The sequence below is a fragment of the Podarcis liolepis genome (genome assembly GCF_965112155.1).
Source record: "Podarcis liolepis genome assembly, chromosome: 5".
NCBI classification, from domain to species: Eukaryota; Metazoa; Chordata; class Lepidosauria; order Squamata; family Lacertidae; genus Podarcis; species Podarcis liolepis.
Genome location: NC_139556.1, coordinates 48,095,427 through 48,121,129, shown reverse-complemented (window position 1 = coordinate 48,121,129; position 25,703 = coordinate 48,095,427). Strand labels below are relative to the sequence as shown.

The following is a 25,703-nucleotide window of genomic DNA, read 5'->3' as shown; positions in this document are numbered from 1 at the left end:
GTTGGAGATTTCTCTCGTGGTTAAAATAGTTTGACACTAGTTTTAATGCCTCTCTCTGGGCTTATACATACTTTCTTTTGTTTCATGTTTCTATATTGCACCTTAAAGCAACTGGAGGCATAAAAACTGACTCCTTCTGGAATAAAGCATCGTCCAGACCCATAGATTGTTATTCAAAACTTTACTTGCAGAACTTCCTTCAAAACAGAACAAAAACATCAAAGATACATCCAAATAATTCCATACAATATATTGTGCATGTCCAGCACAGGCTCGGCATCTTATAAGAAACAGACCTTTGAACAGACCTAGAAGCAAAGGTCTGTCTCTCCTTACAGCCTCCATTTTGCCTGGAGCTGTATTCACTCTCTGGAGAGGGTCTTTTACATATTCTTACTCTCACAGTGTAAAGACAGCTCCCTTTCGAAGTGGAGATTTGCAACCAAATACCCACATCATATGTTCAAAGGTAAACATTCAGTTTTAGAGTAGATAACATTTACAGTTCATTATCAACCAATTAAAGCTCAGAGCCCTTTAGTATGCTGCCATGGAAAACCCCCAATGTTAGCAATACACATTTAGCCATTCTCCATTTCAGTGTCAATTAAACAATTATACTTAATATTCTAGGCACAGGTCAGCACTTTAAAGCTCTGTATCTGAGCCCATCACCTTTTTTTGGTGCTTTCCCTATGAAAACCTGCTATCACAGAATTGGAGTAAACGGCAAACCACATAAAACTTGAATTGCTCTTTGTTCCGATTCAGTGTTAAAGAGTGGGTTTTCGTGGGGAAAAGTGGTGTGGCCAAAAGAGGGGGGGGCTCAGACACAGAGCTGACCTGTACCTACAAAGCATAGGCAAAAGGAAAGTGTGAATGCGCCTCCTCCCACTATATATATTTCTAGTTTGATTTGTACTGTTCTTGTATATTAATATATTATTGTTGTTTATATTGCATTCTGGTTTAGTTAGATTTGTAGAAAATGGGGTAGAAATTAATGAATAAATAAAGTTCCTTAATGGGGCAATTCTATAACATTCCACTGAAGATGGTTTATCCCTGACACTGGTGCACATCTCTGAGGTTTTTTTCTTCACTGTTCTGCTTAAGCACCCCAGCACAACATACCCCAGCTTCTCTGTAAAGGAATAGCTTTCAAGGGAGCCGATCAAATTTACAGCCCAGATTTAAAATATTTCATGCTAGACTTCGTCTAGAACATAGCATAGGGCACCACTGTATTTTCAATGAACTTTTCAGGTATCGTTAATAATAAAGACTAAGTTTCTTCAGGCTGAAAGTGTACTTCTAAATACAACATTAAATATGAAGAAACAGATGCTGTACTTGAGATTTGCCAACAGTTACACCACACATTTCATGTTGCTGTTGCTGCTGCTGCTGCTGTTGTCATCATTATTAATTTCATGTATGAATTACTTCCCATGAAGTATCCCAAACAATATACAATGGGCTGTTATTTACCAATGACAATCATTTCACAATGCTGTATTGATTAGTTGCGTTCTGATCATCCTGGCCAATGCAATTTCATTTAAGCCCAATATAGGCTTGAGTTTATTTTCAGTAATCATGATTTAGAGATAGCTATGCAAACAGGTCATTCCAGGGTGTTTTGGTTATAACCTCTTAACAGTTATTTCTGATTATCTGCTGTGTTTCTCAATGAACAATAGTCCACAAATCAGAGATAGCAACGCTGCTGTCAAAGCCATACTTTTCACCTCCCAATGATGGCAGAGGTGAGGGAAGAGCCAAGTCGCTAATATCCACAACATCTTCTGTTTCCCCTCTTTGAATGGAGAGTTGTTATCTGCGAATAACTAGCAGAGTACATTAGTCTTGCATGTTGCTTCACTGCACGCAGTGCGCATGAAGGGGAAGGAAGACTGCACCTTCTGGCCACACCTCCAACTTTGCCTACCAGCTTCACCCACATCTGAAAAGGAGAGACTATGCATGGGCACATATTATTATTACACTAGAGGCTGCTGCCCCTGTTCACTCACCAACCCCATCTACCCACCAACCCCTTGCCTACCTGTCTCCCTTTATGCCTGGCCAAACCTCCCTCCCTTGATACCTCACTCAAAAGAACCTGTCTTATCACCTCACCCAAACCATTTACCACCTTGCTGAAAATCCTCTCTTCTTCCTTTGCACCTCACTCCCCAAAAGCACAGCCCGTCACATGATCTCATCCCTGCAACATTTTCTTAGCTGATGCAGATTCCCCAGCCTTGCATTAAAGTGAGGTCGCCATGATGAAATCCAAGAAGTGATACATCAAGGTTTATTGAGAAAATAATGTTTTATATATATATATATATATATAATACAGCCCTGACATTTGTTTGCAACATCATTATTCCACATGCCACTGAAAAAAATTAATCCTTGATATTTTTCTTGTTTAATATACGGAATAAGCAATATCTACTCTAGTTGTGCAGTCATTTTGTCTTCCCAGATAATAGCTCTTTTCATACAATCAACAGTTTTGTCCCTGATTACATTTTTATTCTGTGGAAAAGTAAGTGTTGGGAGTTATATTTAGGCATGGATGAAGAAGGATTTTTTTCATAATCTATTTCATATTTCACGCAGCACATTAATTATTTTAGCTACTGACTTAATTAACAGTGGCAATTTCCACCCGTATCTCATAGTTGGATAGTTTCTTTACCACATCTAACAGGAAGTTTCAGATAACCAGGTGTCAAGTAAGATGTAAGTCACCATCAGACTGCCTAGATGTTCTGCAACATTCAGCATAAGTAATAACTGAGAGAGAAAAATACCCATTACCCACTTGTCATTTTTGAGAAACAAAGATTCAGATTATTATCATCCCATTGTCCTTTACATCACTGAACATGAAATATCACTGTTGCTTTATGAATATACTGCTTGTTGGCCAAACCACAAACACCATTTGCTTTTAATTAAGTTTCATCTGCTTGTGATAATTTAATGGGCCCAAGAGCACTGCCCCTATTCCACTCACCCTGCACTCGGCTCCCACCTGTGGCTCCTAGAAGCTGTTACCATGCAACAGCAGCCACACCCAGGACCTGCTTCGACTGAACGACTAAACCAGGTGAGGAGAGCCAATGGATGTCAAGCCCTCGTTGAGTTAAGGACTTCCCCTGCATGCAAAGATATGCTCTGGCAGATTGAGCAGACGAAACCAATAGTAGGTCCAATGGTCAAGAAGGCGGTTTCTGCATGTGCTGTAGAGGTAAGTGAGTGGCAGATGGGACTTATCAACCAGGGAAGGTAGCCCATCTAGACCATGCCTCTAAACTTCATGGCCCTACTCTGAGTAAGACCAGCATTGGCCACAAGACAATGTATCTCACCGTGAACAGAGGGTGAGGGGTCATGAAAGCCAGCCCTGCCCCAAATATCCCCACTGCCTGTTCCACCCCCCAACTAGGAAGATCTGAAGGGGTGCATTTGAGTGAATGTACTTTCAGGACTCCCACAAGTAAGCCTGATAATGCAGGATTTCCAATTGTGGGGAGGCTTCTATGTGTGTTCCCACAAACTGTTAGAATCTTCCTTCATATCTTTCCACACAATATGAAATCATAGAATTGTAGAGTTGGAAGGGACCTCAAGGGCTACCTCAACTGCCTGCAATGCAGGAATCACAGCTAAGGGGAAGGCTGGATAAAGATAAGGAAATGGGGGGTGGGGCCAGAGCTTAAATCTTCTGTTCCATGAACACTTGGTATGCTCTCTTCAGGATCAGTCCTTCCCAGTGCAAAACATGTTTACTAGGAAGTAAGTGTCACTGTTTCCAAATGCCTAGGGTTCAGGTGGGTTCAAATATGCAAATTTCTCCACAAAAGACTTACTGTGCTTCTCATTAAATCTGAGTTGATTAGTTCTGATCCTGATGCAATTATATAAAAAAGGTTTTCCCAAGACTGTATTAGAAGTACAAATATTGTTTATTCTCAGCAAAAAAATTCAATTAAGAGAAGAACACAGCACATTCCAATTATATAATACCTCAGGCTTCCTATGACTCACTCAAACCTATTGGCTCCAAGTATACTGATGGGTTTAATGAAGCATAACAACGTAAGCAAGAGTAGACGAGATGCCACAGCGGTCACATCTAAATGTTTTGTGGATTCCCTATAGTCTTTACACTGGCAGTTCACGTTAACTGATTCTCAAACCGTAGTCTAGAATCTAGATTACCTGCAAATATAGCAGATCTGTTTTGAATCAGAGCTTAATATATGCAGTCAAAGTGCAGGAATAAAATGCAGGCAATTCATCCACAGAAAAAGATTCTGGAAATTACTGGCAATTTGAAAGGAATATTCCACTTTAAAAATTGGAATGTTAAGTACTTTACAGATAATTTGACTTTAATGCCTGGGGTTTAAGCATATTCACAAACTGAACTTCTTGACTTACATCAAACCATTGGTCCTGGCTTTTCAGGGGTTCCTTATTGTGTTCACCATGGGAGGCAGTTGAGGAAAAGAGCGAGGAGATAATCCTGTCCCTGGCGCTGCTGGTGATGAACTAGTGTATCTGTTGCCAAGTTATACCTCTCCTCCAGAGCAAATTGGCTGTGCCAGAAGGCCTCTAGGGGTGAGACATTGGAGTGGATGCAACTTCTTTCTTAAGATTCACTCCCAGGCTATCAATGAGACCTTACCTAGTAGCATTGGGCTGGATGCTGAATGGTTTTTATTGTATTTGCATTGCTTCTTATAATAGAATCATAGAATTGTATGGTTGGAAAGGGACCCAAGGGTCATCTAGTCCAACCCCCTGCAATGCAGGAATCACAGCTAAATAATCCCTGACAGGTGGTCATTCTACCTCTATTTAAAAAGCTCCAGTGAATGAAAGTCCACTACCTGTTCCACTGTCAAACAACTCTTACCATCAGAAAGTTGTTCCTAAAGTACTCCACAAAGTGGCACTAGGCAGAGAGAGACTTATTTTGTACGTAGGAGTAAGGAAAGGATGAAAAGGCCCCTTTTGTGAGGTGAAAAATTGAAAGAGCCTCTGAGGTTTGGCCTACGTAGCAAAAGGGATGCTACTTTCAGTAAAAATAATAATTGAAAGTTCAAACATTAGTGTAAATAGGGTGTCATCCTCTAGAGTCCCAGTTTTCAATTCCCCCTGCTTATCTTGAGTCAGTGGATCAGGTAAAACTGAAAACAGTCTTAGGTTTACAGAATGCAAACATACCTTTCCTTCAGCAAGATCTGTCAACAGATTCACAGTAGATCTAGCCATTCTAGCAGATCAGAGCAACAAGCAGAAGTGGATTAAGCAGCCACTTGTAGATAAATCAAAATTCGCAAACCACACTCTTCTATAAATATCTAATTCAAAACCTAGAGTGACGTCAAGCAATAATACATCCTGACAAATGCTAGTCAATTCAGGTGACGAAGTATATGCCTGAATGAGAGCAAGTCTTTGGACATTTTGAATTTTTGACTCATAGCTGAACCGCCACAAGATTGCATTAAACGTGATGGATTCACTGCCTCTGGGCACAGTTTTATTGCTCAGAAACTCTCTTGCTGAGTCAAAGCAAAGTGGAACAATCCGATTCCAGCCTTTTCATGAAATATCAATACAATAATTTACATTATGTTCAGAACAAGACTGTGCCTTAAGTCCCTAATCCTGAGAACTGAGATCCATTTAACAAAAGCATTGTCTTATTCTGCCAGGGCTTCAGAATGATTCATATATGACAAAAACTACACAAAAAGCACCTACCCACATGGGTACTTCATGAGACAGTATTGTACTTTAAAGATTTAAACTCCATGCTTTGGTCTACATTAGGGTTGCCATATCTCAAGAAACGAAAAACCAGAAACAGAGGTTGTTGAGCTTTCTTGGCAAAATCACAAAAATTATGTTTTTCAGCTATTGGGGGTGGGGAGGGCCAAAGTGACATTACCGACATGGGTTGCCAAATATCTGGATTTTCCAAAACATTTTGCCGATTTCCAACAGGACACTGCTTCCAACTGCAGTATTCTGGGTATGTCTGGGAAATTCTGGGAATTCTGGCACCTTCATTACATATTTTAGGTGCCAGGAGAAAATGTTTCTCTATAACCAGGCCTTTGGCGGATTAACATTCTATGTCCTTGTAAATGTGCTTGTGGGAATGGGTTTATCGGTTTGTTTTTATTTTATTGTGTATTTTGTATTCCCATTCTGTTTGTTTTTTCAGTTGTGAACTGCGCTGTGATCTTCGGATGAAGGGCGATATACAAATTTAATAAATAATAATGGTGATGCAGGAGAGATCCAAGACCCAAACAAATTTGAGGGATTTGCACAGTCATGCAGTCAAATTGGGCGGGGGTGTGTGTGTAGATGTACTTCCCACTTCTGACCACATGTTTAATTACCACAGCAACCATTCCAGTCTTCTGCAATTCATTGGTCAGTGCCCAGCAGTTCCCCTATCTGCTCCTCCTGTGCCAAATCTCTTCTGGTTCACAGGACATGCCACTTGCTACTTGGTTGTTAGAGGAGAGATTAAAATTAAGCCATCACGAACAGTCTTCTGGGAGAGCGTGCTGGCTGTTCCTTAGCAACCCACCATTTTTTCTGTCCTGCTGCCTCATTAGAAGGTGGCAGTTCTGCTCTGTGTCAGTCATGTGAGCATGCTTTCTCAGACAAGCAGAGGGCTTAGGGAGAGAGATATGGGGTGATGGGAACATTTTCACTATATGCACCACTGGAAGTTAGGATTGACAACTGACCAAGGGATAGGAACAGTGCTTAATAGTACCCTGATATGGCCAGGGGATTATGTTACACTCTCATTAAAGGCACAGCTATTGATGCCAGTTGAAAAGCTGGCAACCCCAGTGAGAAGTTAGTGGGACTAGGGGAGGTTTCATGCATATAATGAGTTGCTATTGAGAAGGCTGGGGGAGAAGGAGATCTCCCCAGGTGGACCTGATGTGATCCAAGGCTGTCTCAACCTGATCCAGCCAAACCATGGGTTGACCCAAATCTGCCTGATTTCATTTGGGATCTGGGATCCAGTTGGCTCCCATGCACAGCCCTAATAGATGCCATCTATTATGGAGAGCACAGTTATTTTGTATGGCATCGTCACTCAAAGGTCCAGCACATACACAAGGTCCCAGCAGGGGTGTAGTTTGGTAACCTTTGGTAATATGGTGCCCTGAGCAAGGCTAAAATTTGGCAACCCAAATGGATTTTCTCCATTATGGATCTTCTCAATTTTGTACCCCCTTCCCCACACAACCCAATATCCAGCACTAGTCCCAGATTCATCCATGGTATCTTCAGTTAAAAGGGGTAGGAATCTGGTGGTGTGAAGTCCTGCAAAGCCACAACTAGTCAGCAGTAGACAACATTGGTGTTGATTGACAAAAATACTCACCTGGTATAAGGTATGTCCACCACGCAGTAATTTATGAAAGGGAAGACAATCCTTTTTTAAGCTTCCCATTTCCTTGTAATCTAAAGGGAAAGAAATGGAATTTGTATATATGTGCCCTTCATAATCAATGCTTTGTGTTGGTGTCATGATGCACGCACGCGCGCGCGCACACACACACACACACACACACACACACACAGAGAGAGAGCAGAGGTTGGATGCTCATCTGTCATAGATGCTTTCATTGAGATTCCTGCACGGCGAGGGGTTGGAATAGATGCTCCTTAGGATCCCTTCCACCTCTACAATTTTGAGGTTCTATTCCATACATGCACACATTCTTCAGCCTCATTACCTGTAAACAAGCACTATCATCAGATGGATGCAGCGTGAAGATTTGCAGTGGTTGGAATGTACGTGCTGCTTGCTTTTAATGAGACTTAGTCACTCTGCACATTTTGTGGCTTCTGTTCATCACAGAGGATATGTTGGTTAGTGTTAATAAATTGAATATAACAAGTATGTTGCACATCCACTGTCAATTTCCTACTTGCAGCAGTTTTATTTCCTTTAGTTCTGAATGTGACTGAGACAATCATTATTTGTTTTTTACACGTCTCACAAGTATATACTGAGTAAGACAACCACTGCAATTAAAAATCATAATGGTTAACAAACAGTGTACAGTAGTACCTCGGGTTACAGGCGCTTCAGGTTACAGACGCTTCAGGTTACAGACTCCGCTAACCCAGAAATAGTACCTCGGGTTAAGAACTTTGCTTCAGGATGAGAACAAAAATCACGCGGAGGCGGCACAGCAGCAGCGGGAGGCCCCATTAGCTAAAGTGGTACCTCAGGTTAAAAACAGTTTCAGGTTAAGAACGGACCTCCAGAATGAATTAAGTTCTTAACCCGAGGTACCACTGTACTTAGTCGGGCTCAGTAAAGTCTTGTTGTCATGCATGATTCTATATGTGACACAATTGGCTTATTTTCAGTCATAAGAGAAGAGTTGAGATTCTGCTATTGAATGGCATAATCATGTTCAAACCCTATATAACTGATACGAGCTTACATCATGTTACACAAGTTGAAGAAAATGTCCGGTATTGACTGGTTGGTTGTTTTACAAGCTGATGTCATTCATTTATAAAGACAGTAGCAACACACCGTTTATATATCACATCTGTAGTTTTCACATACATTATCCTTATATCTCTGCAAGGCAGGTAAATAATGTTATTTCTGTGTTGCAGGTGTGACGCAGAGCTGAAAGAGAATCAATTTTCTAAGCTCACCTGTTGAGTTCATGGCAGCGATGTCTTGATTCAGGGCCCAGTTGCTGTGCTCCAAGCCTCCTAATCTTTCTGGCCCATCACAATCTAACTATAAAGAAGCCTGCTTTTCAATAATTTTAACTAGTTTATGTCCTGCAAATCACTAGGAGGATACTCAAGCTACTATTAATGTTAGAGAATGGAAGTTTCCCTGGTATTCTATCCAGGGGTTTCTCCCTGTCACTTGTCCAGTGAACCTGGAAGTAGCAAGAATATGGAACACTAGTTTAAAGATGATGTTAACTTTATAGTGAGACCAAATATTGAGGTCACTTTTAACATATTTGCAAGGGTGGTGCATTTGTTGAACATTCAGCAACAATATGGTGACTGGTGATGGGTAAGAGGTGAAGCTCAGTGGTCACTTTTGCAGAGCTATTTGTCCACCAAGCTGTTGCCTTCATGACACCATGTTGAAATCTGTTCCAACGTGGCCCCAGTTGGACTGATCTGGCACCACAAAGGTGGTATCTGAAATAACTCTTGAAAGAACCTCTCGATCTAATGTTTCATTCCTCCATGAAAAATGGGCACCATTTTAATTGCTTTTGCTTTAGACATCTTTGTTCACTTTTGCATTTCGTTTGTTGGATTAATGACAGAACAGGTGCCACAGATAGTATCTTGGGCAGAATCTGAATTCTGTCTCCCAGCTCAAAAGTATTTCAGTGCTGAATCTTGAAATCTCATTTCTACCCCCCAAACCCAATGCTTGTATTTGCAGAATCTTTAGTTCAATGGTTTCAAGGAAGTACATGGTCTGCGGCTGTATATGTGTGGAATTTCTTCTGGTTATAAAGCCTCTCCTCTGGGTCAGAGAATACCAGTGCCACATGCAATTGTTACGCATCAGATCTTTTTAGAAGACAATATTTTATTCCACATTTTTCAGATGAGCATATAAATCTAACATTAAGTAGTGGAATCCCAAGATATTCTATAATAAAAGATCCCTAATTAGAATACTGTCAGACAGGGTTGATATTATATATATATATATATATATATATATATATATATATATATATATTCATTCTACTACGGGAGTAGGTCTCAGTTTAGATGCAGAGCATGATAACATAATTTGTTACACTGTAGAAAGTTGTCTATATTGCTGGCGCCTCTGCCTTGCTCGCTGTCTGTTCCGCCGAAGTGACAGACTAATGGGCTGTTTCCCAAATTTCTCCATGATCTCTTTGATTCGGGCCAAGTTGGTTTTGCTGATGGTGAAGTCACACCGGGTCGCACCCATGTCATAACCCACAGCACAGTTTTTGGTGGCAGCAGTATAGCCCTCTGCTTTTGCAGTGACGACGTATTCTCCAGGGTTTAGAAGGCGCCAGTAATCTCCATCACTTGCTGTTGAAGAAGGAAATAACAAATATTGTGATACATTTTTGTTTAGCCTTAACTTCCATCTTTCTATTTAGTATCAAGGAGCTTATCCATTTATTGTTTCAAATTTGTAATGCTGGGGAGTCCAGTCTATATTTTGTACCAGTCCACCTAGGTTTGCAACAGCTCCAGTCAAAGTTTCACCCAATAGCTTTAGAACCAAGACTGGGGCAGCTGGGGACATGGATCTCTGGTGTGGTTTTCCTCATGTTTGTTTGAGTTTGTTCTAAATAAATAATTTTGGTCACCGTCCTTTGTGCCAAGACTACATCTTCCAATAGTTTTCCTTCCCCAAGGAAGTTCTAACTAGCCTTTAGGAGCCATTTTCATCTGATGGAAAGAACACTGGAGACTTATGGCATCTTTGTAATAACCTGAAAATATACAGGTTGAAGAATAACTTAAGGCTTGCAGATACTAACACACAGGTAGTGTGAGGAAAACAGCAACATCATTCCCTCAAAATCAACCTCCACAATGCAACAGAAAGGATGAAGAGGAGTATACAAGTTTTAATAATAATAATAATAATAATAATAATAATAATAATAATAATAATAATAATAAATCATTTCCTACTCCACTGTTAGCAATGGAGTAGGTAGATAGAACTGGATGTCACTGATCAGTAGTTCTGGAGATTCGTTTTTCCAAAAGTCAATAAAAAAATGGGTTCTGTTTGAAGAATCCGAAGAAACAAAGGCTCTGCACTGCATTTCATCTGATAATAGATTCTAGCATCCTTCAATAGGGAAATGTAGAAGAAGACTCTGTATGATTAGTAAAAATGTGAATTGCCATCATGTAACACTGGGTGCGTTCACATTACCACTTATTCCACTTCCAGTGCACTCCCACTGCTAGTTTTTAAAGCTGCATTCACACAACTTTAGCCACAATCATATGGACCCTGTAGTTTATCAACAACTACTGCTGTCTGATGCACTTTTCCTCTCAAACCAGATTCAATCTGGCTAGAAAACCTAAGCTGCATTCGCTTTATATTGACAGCTGCCACACATGCGCAAACAGCAGCTTCACGAATAGGAGTTCCAGGGGTGTTGCAGGAGCAGGGAAGCCAAAAAGGTCAGGTGTATCAGGAGAAGACATCCCTGCCCCCTCTTTGATGTAAGCAACACCATGCAAATGCAGCTTGAAATTCAGCAGGGGGGGGGGGCTTTGCTGTGTTTTAAGCCACTGATGTGAACATAGCCACCATTACAGTGTTTATGTCTCATTCTATCCTTCCACAATAGTGATTCTTCTGCCTGGGAAACGAAAGCGTATGATTAAACTTTGTTTCAAACCCATTGATTCCAATGAGACTCAATTGGCTGAAATCTAAATATTGTGAATTGGGCTGCTAATTAGCAGGCTGGGAACCTGTTGTGGATCACAGCAACACACACACACACACGGGGGTTCTTTTGGGGTGGAGTTAGTACAGTATATGCATGATTTAACTACCATGAGCTTTGCGGTATAAGATAATGTTAACTGTTAGAAAATAAGATAAATTATTGCATATGAGGACCTTATCTGTACATCCTGCAGAGTCTCCTTTATTTTTCTGAGTGCATAATAGGAACACAGGAAGCTACCTTATACTGGGTCCGACCATGGGTTGAGCTATCTCAGTATTGTCTACAGTCTGGCAGTGGCTTTCCATGGTTTTAGGCCACAACTTTTTCTCCAGTCCCTATCTGAAGACGCCAGGGATCAAACCTTTGACATTCTGCATAAAAGTCAAGTTCACTACTACTGAGCTGCCTTTTCTCCCAACACTTAATACAAGCTGCACTTCTTCTGGAGGGGTTGCCATCAAAATACTAGCTTACAAGGGAAAGAGGTAGGCAAATATTTGAACATATTTTCAAGTTTCCTATAAACAATTCCTATAAAGAATGTAGAAAGTCTCTTGCAGTTGACATTTCTTGCACGATGCAGGGCATTTCGAAAGGTAAATTGCCTGCACTTTGTTTTGAAGTATTGTCAACATGCTGAATCTGGGTTATTCCCTGTGAAGCCAGTGACTTCTCCTGCAGATTACCTGTAGCCCGCTGAGAGCCTTTCTCCATGTTTCTGAGCATGTAATGCTACATAAAAACATAAATACACAAAACAGCTCCCTGTTTTCACACTAATGCAAAATGACACCGTTACTATTATTTGTCTTGCCCGTGGGTAACTTACAATGCCCTGAAATACTATACTAAAAAGACAAGTTACATTAATGGAATGCATGTTGATCATTGTTGGGCTGGTTCTGCTCATATTTAAGAGGATATGAATTGTGCCCCAGAAGATAAGTGGGTCATGAGTAGCACACACACACACACAAAAAGCTTAAGCCTAACCTAACCATCAAATGGGGACGCGGATGGCGCTGTGGGTAAAACCTCAGTGCCTAGGACTTGCTGATCCTACATTCGGCAGTTCGAATCCCCGCGGCGGGGTGAGCTCCCATCGTTCGGTCCCAGCTCCTGCCCACCTAGCAGTTCGAAAGCACCCCTAAGTGCAAGTAGATAAATAGGTACCGCTTTATAGCGGGAAGGTAAACGGCATTTCCATGTGCTGCGCTGGCTCGCCAGAGCAGCTTCGTCACGCTGGCCACGTGACCTGGAAGTGTCTCCGGACAGCGCTGGCTCCCGGCCTCTTAAATGAGATGGGCGCACAACCCTAGAGTCGGACACGACTGGCCCGAAAAACGGGCAGGGGTACCTTTAACCAGCAAATATCCACCACTTCCTGTGAACAGCTGAGAGTTGAAACTAAACCATCTATACTATAGCAGTGAACCTGAAACACCTTGGCAAATTATACTAAATTGTTGAAATGCGATAGAACACACAGAGCAGGCTGATTGGTATTCAGCTCACCTCACTTTTCATACTGACCCTCAAAACCTATTTGCTTAAGAATGGCATACAGCAAGCAGGTAAACATTCCAAACAAAGCTTGCCCAAATATTTGATACCTGAAGCACAGGGGTTTTGTTTCCAAAAGGCACATGTCAGTCTTCCACTTGGAAAATAATCTAGGTATTTTTTTGATCTGCAGCAACTGGCAAACGTTTTGCCTCCACCCCCAATTTCTCTCAGTAGGTTAGTTATCCTGCCCTCTTTTATTTTTCTAGTCTGGGCTTCAGGAAGAGACTTTGCTTTCTGGGCAACAGTGATGCTTCTGAGATAGTGATATACATAGCAACTGTAAATATAGGCTGCCTCAGGGAATGCTCCCTTGCTATGGTGTCACAAACTATACACTGTTCAAAGGATGGTGTCAAGAAAGCCTGGTTTTGCTGTTCACTGAATTCAATGGGTTCTACTTCTGAGTAGACATGCATAGGATTGAACTGTAAAGATATGCTTCATTTTTAAAATCAACAACAACAAAGCAAAACCTGATTTTTCCAGACAGTAGATAACTGACATGCATACTTAGACAAGTTATTTTATGCCATATGGCATAAAATATGGCTCCATCATGCAGCAGCCTTGACCCTGTATACTTGAAGGAGTGTCTCCACCCACATCAATCTGCCCAGACACTGAGGTCCAGCTCCAAGGGTCTTCAGGTGGTTCCCTCACTGCAAGAAGTGAAGTTACAGGGACACAGGCAGAGAGCCTTCTCAGCACTGGCACCCACCAGCTTCCCAATCAGATGTAAAGGAGATTAACAACTACACCACTTTCTGAACACATCTGCAGGAATCCCTGTTCTTTGATGATTGATATTTTGCTGTGCTTTTATTATGTTGGAAGCTGCCCAGAGTGGTTGGGGCAACGCAGTCAGATGGGCAAGGTCATAACAACAACAACAACAACAACAACAACAACAATTGTATACCACCCTTCATCCATAGTTCTCAGGGTGGTTCCCAACATAAAAATACAAGATAAAAACCAAACAAAATCCATAACAAAAATAGGAAATAGAATAAACCAATACCTCCCCCCATTGCGATGTTAGGTGGGCAGCTCCACCAACATGACAAATTTGGACCACAATAATGCTGTGCAGATGTTGTACCAAAGCCCATGCTCAACTCAACAAAGTGCCTCATTAATAAAGTTGCCAGCTAATTAACTTGGCATTGTGTGTTCCAGTCCTCCTTTCACCCTTCTCTTGTGACACAGAGGCATGCAATTACCTGTGCGAATGTCGTGGTTAACGCCTTCTACAGAAATAATAGCGTTTGGAATCCCCTTGCCATGTAGATCCCTCACCATGCCTTTAATGCCTCGGTGCACCTGTCAGTAGAAGTAAGTACATGGAAGTGAAAAATTAGGCATTGACAGAAAAAGAGAAGACTGCCAGTCATGATGAACCAAATGATGTCAACTAAATCATAGAGAATGGTATTTTTGCATGATATATATGCTGTTCCAAAACTATGTACAGTAATTCACATCAGGCCAAAAGCTTGAAAAGAAACATATGCTCTTAGAGAAAAAAAAAAAGTAAAGTGATGAATGTCAGAGGTGCCCATGAATGATATTTTACTGGACGTTTATGAATGAGATCATTTTCTACCAGTATTGGGTGGTGCCATATTTCCAGCATCAAACATGACATGGATCTTGTGGGGTAGATTCAGTTGGTATTTATTGACTGCGTGTGTTTATGCTTTTTTCTCCTTCAAAATATGACACACTACAAATGTGATTAAAATGATATCTACTAAAGCACATAAAAATCATTCCCCAAAGTGTATTTAGCACAAGCACACACAAACTTGGAAAAAGACCATAGCTCAGAAACAGAGCAATTGCTTTGCATGCAGAAGCTCTCAGATACAATCCATGGCATCTCCCAGTAGGGCTGGGAAGGCCCATCCCCAACAAAAATCCCAAAGAGCTGCTGCCAATGGACTTACTTGATGTAAGCCAACTTCCTATGTTCCTAAACTCCTCCCATAGCAAGGAATTACATCACCTTGAATGCCCATTAAAGCTTTGTTTTAAAACCTTCAGCGAAGGGCTCAGATGGAACGGGATAGGCATGTTGCTCCACAGCCTTGGTACCATGACCCAAAAGACAGTGTTTCCTTCTTTCACACAGTCCTCCTCCCCTGGAGATCTCACAAGGCACGACATGACCACTCTTTATGACAGGCAAAATGCCGCAAAGCATTTAGCACCTGCACACAGCGACTTGGTTTGCATGGTATGCATATCATTCAAGAACCTTCCCATGGCCTCTTGAGCATGCTGTCGGATGGATAGGAGATGGCTCTAGCAAGATTGCATTAAATAATTCAAGCACCCAACATGTCCTGTGCACCTGGTGGCCATCGGTATTTATATAATTTATATAAGAAGGGTGAGGGTTATATGTAGATGGGCAGCAAAGATAAAAGCAGTGCAGGTACGTCAAGTGGGGGAAATAGTTGCCGATGTGTAGAAAACGAGGAAGGCAAAGTTAATGTTGAGGACACATGCATAGGTAGGTAGAGTCTCACAGAATTTTCAGCAGTCATTGCTTATCCAAATGTACTTTGCATCTCATCCAAATCCACCTTTAATAGCATAAGGAGAAAATCAAAGACCCTGTATTTTGTTTACATTTAGAAACATGTTCTGGTGGCATGAGATTCACGGAGATGGCAACATGTACGTATGTCTATTTCTGACATGTATGTATGTCTATGTCTACTTCTCTCAGAAAGAGACACATACATTACCAATACTATATTGCAGTTATTTCTGTTCCAAGATAGGGAAATGGTGACCCATGTTTTTCAAAAGCAACGTTGAAAGCTCTAAGTCTTGGATCCAGTGCTGCCATCTTGCTCACGTATCAGATTTCTGCTTGTGCAATGTAACTTCCTCTTCACCCCTGCAGCCTCTCAACACCTTCTAAATATGCTCTGAAGCTGATTCTGGGGACACACCGGGGGTGGAGAGGAAGTGGAATTCCCATTGCATGAGTCGAGCTCCATTTGCACATCACTGGACACAACCTCAAGTTTCACGGAGCAGGCCCCAGGGAAGTGATTTGTTTTGACTTTTCGGAACGTGATGTGCCAGATGTATACCTTTCTGTTCTGAGTTAGTGGAGCCTGACCCAGATTTTGACTCAACTGCCAGTGTCTTTGGAAAGACTTTGCATTCTGCTCTTCCCCTTGATAATCTTATAGGCAAGTAATAGAAAACAGTGAGTTGTGGTAACCAGATGTAAAACACCCCAATTAAAGAAAAGGAATTCAATTGGAACAGATCTAGATTTGAATCAGCCCAAGTGTTATTATTTCATACCTGCTCCATGAAAACAATAAGGGACTCCCTGTTATTTTCCCACTCTTCAGGTAATTCACTTTCGTGGGGATATTTATCACAGCCAACATATATGGATAGTTCAAAACAATTTGTATGTAGGTAGCTGAAGTCATTTATACCTGTCAATGCAATGAAAAGAACAAATAAAAATAATGTAATAAAAAATAAAATACAGCTTTTATTTAATCTAGGAACCAGACACAATCATTTTAAATAATTAAATTTCCCTAATAGTTGTGTTAAAATAGATTCGATAAAAAAGCTTTTATGGAAATGCATGCATTTTGTAATGATATCAATAATTTAATTAAAATGAACTCATAAAACATTCTGCCAGTAAAATGTGAAGATTTATATTCATTTTTAAAAATATAACAGACATCTTGAAATTTAGCCTAGCCTTGTATTCTGTCGGGGCTTCAGAATCTGGATGGACTTCCAGGAACTTTTTAGAAAGTCATGAATTTTAAGATGGCAATGTTACAAAAGTCTTCAGTTTCAAAAGTCTTGACATGCATGTGATTAAATTGTAAATATTATTACTTTCTCATCCAAAGAGGATAATGTCAGGCCACCACAACTTAGTCTGCAGGTCATCAGGATGTTAAATGGTTGGTTAAAAAAAAGTACATTGTTGCAGAACACTTGTTACAGTCAAACTGAAATTAATTTATAAAGATTATTCACAAAAATGCAACTAAATTGCTGATGACAAAGGTATGCGTACTATTCTTTAAACAGTTGTTACTATATCTGGGAAATTCATTTATTATGATGATTTTGCATGCATATATATATATATATGTAGTTTTGTCTCTATTTTTCTTACCAGGAATAGGAATACTTTGTTCGTGAGCAAACTGAATTTCAAATTATATGGCAAGTTTTAAGCTTATAGATGAATTTTAATTGTTTTAATTCATTTACTTTATAATGACCAAATATAGAGGAACATGGATGGAACTAAGTGAAGAGAAGGTGGGGGGCAGGAAAATATTACTATACAGCTGCTACCGAGCACTTAATGAGCCTGAAAACACCTTCTGGTTTCTCTGTAGGAGGATTATGTAATGCAGATGTTAAGCTTGTCGATAGGGAAAGATTAAAATATCACAGTGTCGGGTTCTGCTGCTATGCTAAAGCTTTTCTCCTTCCCAGTTAAGAGTAAGAAACATTTTTACTCCGTCTGAATTAATATTTTTCCAAAGATGCTTTATCTACAAAGTTTCATTCAGTTTTTTAGACTGTCCTAACCCGGAGATAGGGACGCGGGTGGCGCTGTGGGTTAAATCACAGAGCCTAGGACTTGCCGATCAAAAGGTTGGCAGTTTGAATCCCTGCGACGGGGTGAGCTCCCATTGCTCGGTCCCAGCTCCTGCCAACCTAGCAGTTCGAAAGCATGTCAAAGTGCAAGTAGATAAATAGGTACCGCTCTGGTGTGAAGGTAAACAGTGTTTCCGTGCACTGCTCTGGTTTGCCAGAAGTGGCTTAGTCATGCTGTCCACATGACCCGAAAGCTGTACAGCAGCTCCCTCAGCCACTAAAGCGAGATGAGCGCTGCAACCCCAAAGTCGGTCATGACTGGACCTAATGGTCAGGGGTCCCTTTACCTTTCTTTAACCCAGAGATGGGGCACCTCTGACCCTCCCAGTGTTGTTGGACTACATCCCCTATCATCCCTGACCATCCTGGATCAACCTGATGGGAGTTGAAGTCTACCAACATCTAGAGCAGGGTTCCCCAAACCTCAGTTTCCAGCTGTTTTGGACTACAACTCCCATCATCCCTACCTAGCAGGACCAGTGGTCAGGGATGATGGGTACTGTAGTCCAAAACAGAGGGAGACCTGATCCAGTGTCAGAGCAAGCTGCATGGGCAGCTTGGATAAACGTTACTGCTAAGAAGATCATAAGTAAAATGTAGCAGGAATTCTGCGAAGTACTGTAATAGAGATATTTATTGAACACATGCTGTGTAAAAGCCGCTCTCATTCAATTAACACCTTTTTGCTAATTCCACTTTATGTTCATTAATCTGAGACAATTCCTCTTGTATGTCAAGAGTAAGTAGATGGAATTTTAAGTCAATATTTGAGAATCATCATCACACAATGATCCAAAACTTATCATTGCATTAGGATGAGTATTATTATTATTATTATTATTAAAAAACCTCAGAGTATAATACAGCTGTAAAAAATGAATTTGATGAACTAAATCCAAAGCAATAATTGCTGCTAAGAAACCAGGTAGTACTTATTTTTGTGGTTAAAGCCCTAGCATACTGGATCAATTCATTATCAAGTTTGCACAGCACTTTAAAAAATGAAAGTCATAAATTAATGAAGCAGTCAATTCTGAATTTAAAATGGTTATTGTATGGGAGGGGGGGAATAGGACATGTATTGGGCCAACTTATTCAAAAAAAAATTATGCTGTACCACAAACATATGAAACTATCTCCATTTCCTGAGTTCAAAGAGTTTTTGCAGACAGCAAAAGAAATATTCTGCATGCTGGCATGTGAATCATTATGTCCAGGCCAAGATTAACTTCATGTGGTCCAATGCAAATATTATAAAATTAGCTTCCAAGTTGTACACTGTTTGTTCAGTGAAAGCGCAGCTTGTAGCAATGAAACAGGCCAACAAAAGGACTGCAGGAACTGTTATCCTTATTACTGCTAAAGAGACAATGCTATGGATGGCTATTCATTACTCTGTGCCCAACACACACAATTCGCTTGAGGTGTTTTTAGCTTGTTTTTACCAAGGTTCATCTTGATGAGATTCATGCCAAGCAAATGTTCAAGCAGGAGCTTTGAAAGCAACTGAGATCTTGCCCACCCCGAATCCTCTACTTTGCACACAATATCCATGGAAGCCAGTTAGTAGTCCCATGTGCTTCTAATTGGTTACCCAACTGATCTGTAGGCAAAGGCATAACAGAATGTCTCTTCTCTCTTTCGCTGTTAGGCGGAAACAAGAAAGTTGGATGTGACTGATCATTTCTGGTCTCTGAGTACATCACAAGGACACTCTAGGAGAGCACAAGGGGTGAAAGGCCTTTATACCCAACACAGAAGCATTCTTCTCCCGCTCATATCCCAAAATATATTAAATGCCTTCCAGAATGATGATGCAGTTAGAATTCATCAATATATTATTCTTTTCTTAATATAAGATAACTGAATATTTATTTACTGATAGCAAAAGCAGGTGCATATGTGCAGCTAGTTGTTGGGTGCATGATTTTCAATGTATTGTCAGGTTTCAAGAAGAAAGTTTTCTTCCCAGACTTGTATGTGTTAGTTATATCATTTAATGCTTTAAACACCAAATTCCTCCACTGCAAGGCAAGATTATATTGGGCAAAAGATTCCTGCATTGCAGGGTTTAGATTGGTGACCTTCGGGGTCCCTTCCAACTCTACAGTTCTATGATTCTATAATACACTTGTACCTTGGATCCCAAACACCCTGGAACTCGGACGTTTTGGCTACTGAATGGCCCAAACCTGGAAGTGATTGTTCTAGTTTGTGAATGTTCTTTTGAAACCCGAACATCCGATGGGGCTTCCATGGCTTCTGATTGGCTGCAGGAACTTCCTGCAGCCAATCAGAAGCTGTAATTTGGTTTTCAAACATTTTGGAAGTTGAAACAGACTTCCAGAACGGATTCCGTTCAACTTCCAAGATACGACTGTAATTAGAAATAAACTGCAGTAGTGTACACCTAAGGCAAATAGCTTCTGATCCCTGAATATATGGCTTATCAACTAGGTACTTTAGGGCTTAGCTATATATTACATTAATTGCAAGGTTTGTGGCCATATGTAGGAACCTTTTTTAGAATCATCATCATCATCCTAGGTGCATCCTCCTCCTTGATTTCTATCAGGACAGGAGCAAGTAATGATGGGAGATTTGACTCTTCCATCTCCCACAATGATTCAGTTGGAAATTAGTCCCACACCGTAAGTAGTGGTTGAAAAACATCAACAATTTGCCATTGTCGCAAATGGGACCTTTTTTATAGAGAATTGCAGCATTTGCCACTGCAAATGGGGGAAAGATTCCATTGGGATTGTGGTTAAGGAGAAAAGGATTAAACATCACCCTCTCTACATGGCAGTTGTGATGGAAAATGAGCCCCCGCACCTTGAATGAATCTTGCGACTGGGTTGCAAGTCACACGGTTAACATGTAGCCAAGCCCTTAGTTTCATATCAATTGCCGGTTGCTTAAACAGATGCGTAGTCCCTACTCTATTAAATCGCTTTGACAGGTACCATTTAAATTCATTGCACTATAAAGGCAGAGTAGTATGCACAGAAACCAAAACCTCCTTGGTGAAAATCTGACAGCTCTGCATCAATCCAGGATGCATTGTGAAACACAAAGAGGAAAAGTATTGTTTCTGCGCTGCGTAGGTGGGTGACAGCCATTCAATTTAAGTTAAGGTGGTAGAACAAATAGTACAGGCGGCCTTCTTTATTTTTGAAAGTTTAGGGGTGTTCTGCTTTACAGACACTTACTTCCTGCAACAGTATGCCATGAAGCTCCATTTACAGTCCCGTCTTCCTTCTGGAAGTCCTCCGTATGGCACACTCTCCGGCGAGCGTCTGTCATCAGCCGATGGGTGGAGGCATAAGAATATGCCAGCCACCTGAAAACATGGTCATCTGGGGTAGGCGTGTGCTCCTGGGTTTTCCACGTCGACCGGACCATATCATAGGGGTAGGCAACAACAAGTTCTCCACCTTGTAAGTTGCCACCAAGCACAAAAGGGTTTTTCTCCATCCAGGCAATCACCGCTCGTGTTTCAACTGCTACCTGGGAAGTGAAGGAAGAAAAATAAAATCAGTTCAAGAGGTATGAGAAACTCATCTTGGAACAATTGCCACATTTATTTATTTTTTAAACCAAAGGCATTTTTAAACAAATGGCAGCCATTTCTAGCACATCTACAGAAGAAGAAAGTAGTCCCAGTTTAAACACTGTAGTTTCTTGGCCCATTGAGGGGTGTAAATGGGAGAGGTATGGATGGGAGAGAGTCCCAAGGGCCAGATAGGGAAACATGGATGGCCGCATTTGACCTACTTTAAACCATTTCAAACACAGAAGGTGAGTTTCCTTCCCAGTAGCACTGATCCTACTCACTGTAGCGTTTTCAGACAGGTACCATTCTGGTATTGGTATGTGATGATTTGGGACCTTTCTCATAACCCTTTTACGATCTTCAGATTCCCAAAGCAGAGTATTTAAGTCAGGGAAGTTATTGTTGATGTCAATGCCATCTTGAGTCCATCTTCCTAAAGACCAGCCTCCTAATTCTGAACCCTGTAACAAATTAGGTTAGGTTGTATTATAGTGACAAACTCTGTGTGCCTTTCTTATAGTAATAAAACAAGCCTCCTGAATGCCTACGATTATGGCAGAGGTGCAGCGTTTTCAGGACCTTTGTGATGAAGTTGTATTCCCCTTTTCTAGAAAGCTCACATTCCTCTAAAACAATTTTTATAGCACTCCTGTTTCCTTTGTAAAATGTATCTCATTGCATGGCTTATGGCCAAAGATTGTGGTTTGCTGAGTGGAGATTTATAAAAGCTGAAACTGAATAATATTCAGAGAAAACACTAATTAATTTGTAGAAAGAATCAGTGCTGAGCCATAATTTTTTAAAAAATTACTCTGGTGCAATAAAGCATTGTTTATATACAGCTTCAGTTATTAACTTAATTACAAGTAGGAGAAGAAATAAATTCAATATCACTTAACTGCAAAAATCTATCTAAAGACTCTTTATTGCTTCTCCTGACCACTCTTTTAAATTGCACAATATGCCACCAAGGCACTTTTAGGTCTTAAGAAATGTTTGTGCTTTGATCAAGATGTCACATTAAGTGAATTACTGGAAGAAAGGCAAGTCGAGGAGGTAATATCAAATCAGAGTCGAAACAAAGTCTCTCAAAGTTTCAGGGTGTTCGTTTTTTGAAAACTGAATTTTGGTGTGGACATTCTACCTTAAAATATGACGCTGGAAATTCGGGTTCTAAATTTGGCACCAGAAATCACACATTCTGCTTATTTAAATAAAGTCATAATATAACATTAACCAAATTCTGTTGCATGCCACCTATCAAATATTGTAAGGTGCTGATGCCAGTATTTTTCCCTACATTGCACTCCCTTAAAACATTATCAGAATGGCATTGTATTTGACTGCCCATGAACAGGATGAAGAAAGGTAGGGTGGGGAACATTTCAACTCAACCCTGTTTATGACCACTATCGTGTATTCTTGTAGTATCTATAATCTCATACTTCTTGAAACTGTATCAACATTTTTCGCTCTATAAGATGCACTTTTCCCCTCCTAAAAAGTAAGGGGAAATGTGTGTGCGTCTTATGGAGCGAATGCAGACGGGAGGCTCTGTCAGCGCTCCCTTTAAAGAGCCGCGTGGAGCTGCCCTTCTCCCTCCTCGGGGAAAAGCCCCCAAGAGCCGCACACATGCTTTGCATGCTCTTTAAAGGGAGTGTGGCTCTTGGGGGAGCCTTAGCGATGCGCAGCCTCTCCCAGGCAGGGCAGGGGAGGCTGCGCGCGGCTAAAGAGGAAGCCAGGACAGCGAGCGGGATCCATCCCGCTGACTGTCTTGGCTTATGCCATAGTGCATGGCTCTGTCCCTTCCCCCACCTCCCAGAAAAGCCCCCAAGAGCTGTGCTCCCTTTAAAGAGTGTGCGGCTCTTGCGGGAGGAAAGCAAGTAGGCTTGCTTTCGCTGAAGCCAGGAGGGCAAGAGGGATCGGTGTGCACCAATCCCGCTTGCTCTCCTGGTTTCAGGCGTAGCTCTGCAAAGCCTCCTGAGCGAAGATAGAGGAGTGCTCCCTCTTAGCTCAGGATGCTTTGCGTTCCTTTCTTATTTCTTGTTTTCCTGCCCTAAAAAGTAGGTGCGTCCAATCGTCCAGTGCGTCTAATAGAGTGAAAAATACGGTATGTATTATTCTAATATCTTCTATTTAATTTTTTTCATGTAATCCTACCAAATAGCAGGAAACAATCTTCTGACTCAAAACTCCAACTGAAAGTTCTACGATGCCCATGTTTCTATGCCTCAAAAGGCAGCATGTGTCTTTTCTATTAATCGATCAGCTGCATCCCAGCGCAGTTCTTCCTTACCACTTCGTAGGCCTTTTCATATCCATCTGGGTTGATTGAAGGAAGAAGGTGGATTCTGGTATCCTTAATGAGGCGTACAATACGTGGGTTCCCAGCCAGATATTCCTGGCACATAAACTGCATTAACAAAAGCAGTAACTCGCGTCCCAGCACCTCATTCCCATGAGCCCCTGCCATGTACCGAAATTCTGGCTCACCTGTTCAAAAAACAAAGGAAGATGTGAGCACAGCAAAAACAGAATCCAACTAAGGTAATGCGATTTGGAGGGTCTGGCACAGAAGGAAGACACAACAAAACTTGGTATATTCCAGCATATCATTCATGCCTCTTCAATACCATATGATAGGGGCAGGAAACTTCATGGCCAAGAAACAAATCCAGTCCCTAATAGTTTTATAACCAGCAAAGCTATGTTTCCAAGGAAACATCATCTCCCAAGCGTATCTCGGTGACTTTTCTCTAAATGTGCAATGGAGGCAAAGGGGTCTCTTTAATTCCCTCTCCTGCGCTTTGGACAGCAGGAGATAAGCTTTAGCAGAGTCATCCCTTATTACATATATCAGCTGCTATTTCCAATGCACAAGGGGAGATCTGTCAATTTTGATTTCCCTCAGCTTCACATTTTCTCAATCTTAAACTCAGTTCTCCATATTTCCCTATCAGTTTGAGATTATTATTGCAAATTTCAGCACAAATTAGCACGAATTTCTTCTAATGGAATTGTCTCTGTATACATTTGTCCCCAATATGCAATTTTTTGCAAAACATTTTCTCCCAATATGATGCTTTTTGGGTGTGTTATTTTCCTAAATATATGCATTTTATGCACACTTTTGGTCTGTGCACTTTTGTACACATTACTTGGCTAGAGGACTGCACTGCAAAATTCAGAGAATAGCAAATTTCAAAGGCTGGCTGTGTTTTGGTTGGCATATTGTTTCACAAAGGGCAAATTAGGTGGGTTCAGCTTTAAATGCAAGCAGAATCAGGTTTCTCACCCACCTCTATGCACAAGACAGGGAAATTTCTGTGTGGTAAAAATTGAGCCCACTAAAGCCTCCGCTGCTCTTCACATGGAGGAACAGGCTAAAGGCTGTTTGTTGGTAAGTCAATTGGCAGACAGTGTTGCTGCCTTGCACAGTCAAAATTGTTGCTGACTAGGACCACAAACTCTTTCTCTCCACATTTATGTATTCCCCCTACATGATTATGCAATTTGAACCACCACAAAGTACACAAATACTGGGGCAAATGTTTTCTTCTTACATCACTTAACAATTTGGTAACTAATAACTACCTCATTATCATTAATACTTTTTAACTATCGTACAATATGACCAGCAAACATTCATAATCTAGATTTTATTTATTAGTCTACAAAACTGCCAAGTTACCTTATACAGCGTGTGTGTGTATGTCTGCATATATGCACAGAAAATTCATTAAAATATGTGATTATCTCGAACCATGAAGTCAACCATATTCATGAATATATGTATGTGCATATATAATAGAATTTCTCAGTTCAGAGCGCTAAGCTTGAAAAAATCACATTAAGCAATCATCTCTCTCTTCTCTCTCTCTCTCTCTGATGATACAAGTTCTCTATGAAAAATATTGGGAGGGGCAAGGAAAGGCTAGGATACTTTAATCAGTTGGTGTAGCCATATTTGAAATATCAATCCTGTCAATGGTAATTCTGTTTTGGCTAGGCTGGGAGAGAGAACACAGGTAAATGCTTTTGCTTCCAAGAGTGGAACCACAAGTCATTTCCTTGTTACAGGACTGACCTAATTTGTTGTCTACACAGGAGACAAATACACCAACATTACTACTTTTCACATATTTGATATACCTTTGTTCAAAGGCAGAACAAAACATGATGTTATTCAAAAAAATAGCCCTTCTATGCTGATCTGTTTTCAATCAAAAGCAGAAATTGGGGTGGGGTGGCTCAGAACCATAACCTGGTAGGGTGGTGTTTAACACCATGGTTCCGATCAAAATCTGGTAGCCCCATATTTGCTATATGCAATTAGAGGGAAGCTCCCATTGGGAGCA

The 25,703-nt window shown here is 40.8% G+C and overlaps 1 protein-coding gene across 1 annotated transcript in view; it reads right to left on the bottom strand.

Annotated features, from left to right (window-relative positions):
- Positions 1-7,991: 7,991 nt before the first annotated feature.
- Positions 7,992-25,703, bottom strand: part of CPXM2 (carboxypeptidase X, M14 family member 2) — a 69,488-nt gene continuing 51,776 nt past the window's right edge. Inside the window, exons 9-14 of the mRNA XM_083506141.1 lie at positions 23,642-23,838; positions 21,627-21,806; positions 21,002-21,299; positions 16,446-16,585; positions 14,339-14,438; positions 7,992-10,149 (exon numbers count right to left, since the gene is read on the bottom strand). Of these exons, the coding sequence (XP_083362267.1) occupies positions 9,878-10,149; positions 14,339-14,438; positions 16,446-16,585; positions 21,002-21,299; positions 21,627-21,806; positions 23,642-23,838 (1,187 nt within the window). The 3' untranslated portion in view covers positions 7,992-9,877. The remainder of the gene's footprint in view (positions 10,150-14,338; positions 14,439-16,445; positions 16,586-21,001; positions 21,300-21,626; positions 21,807-23,641; positions 23,839-25,703) is intronic.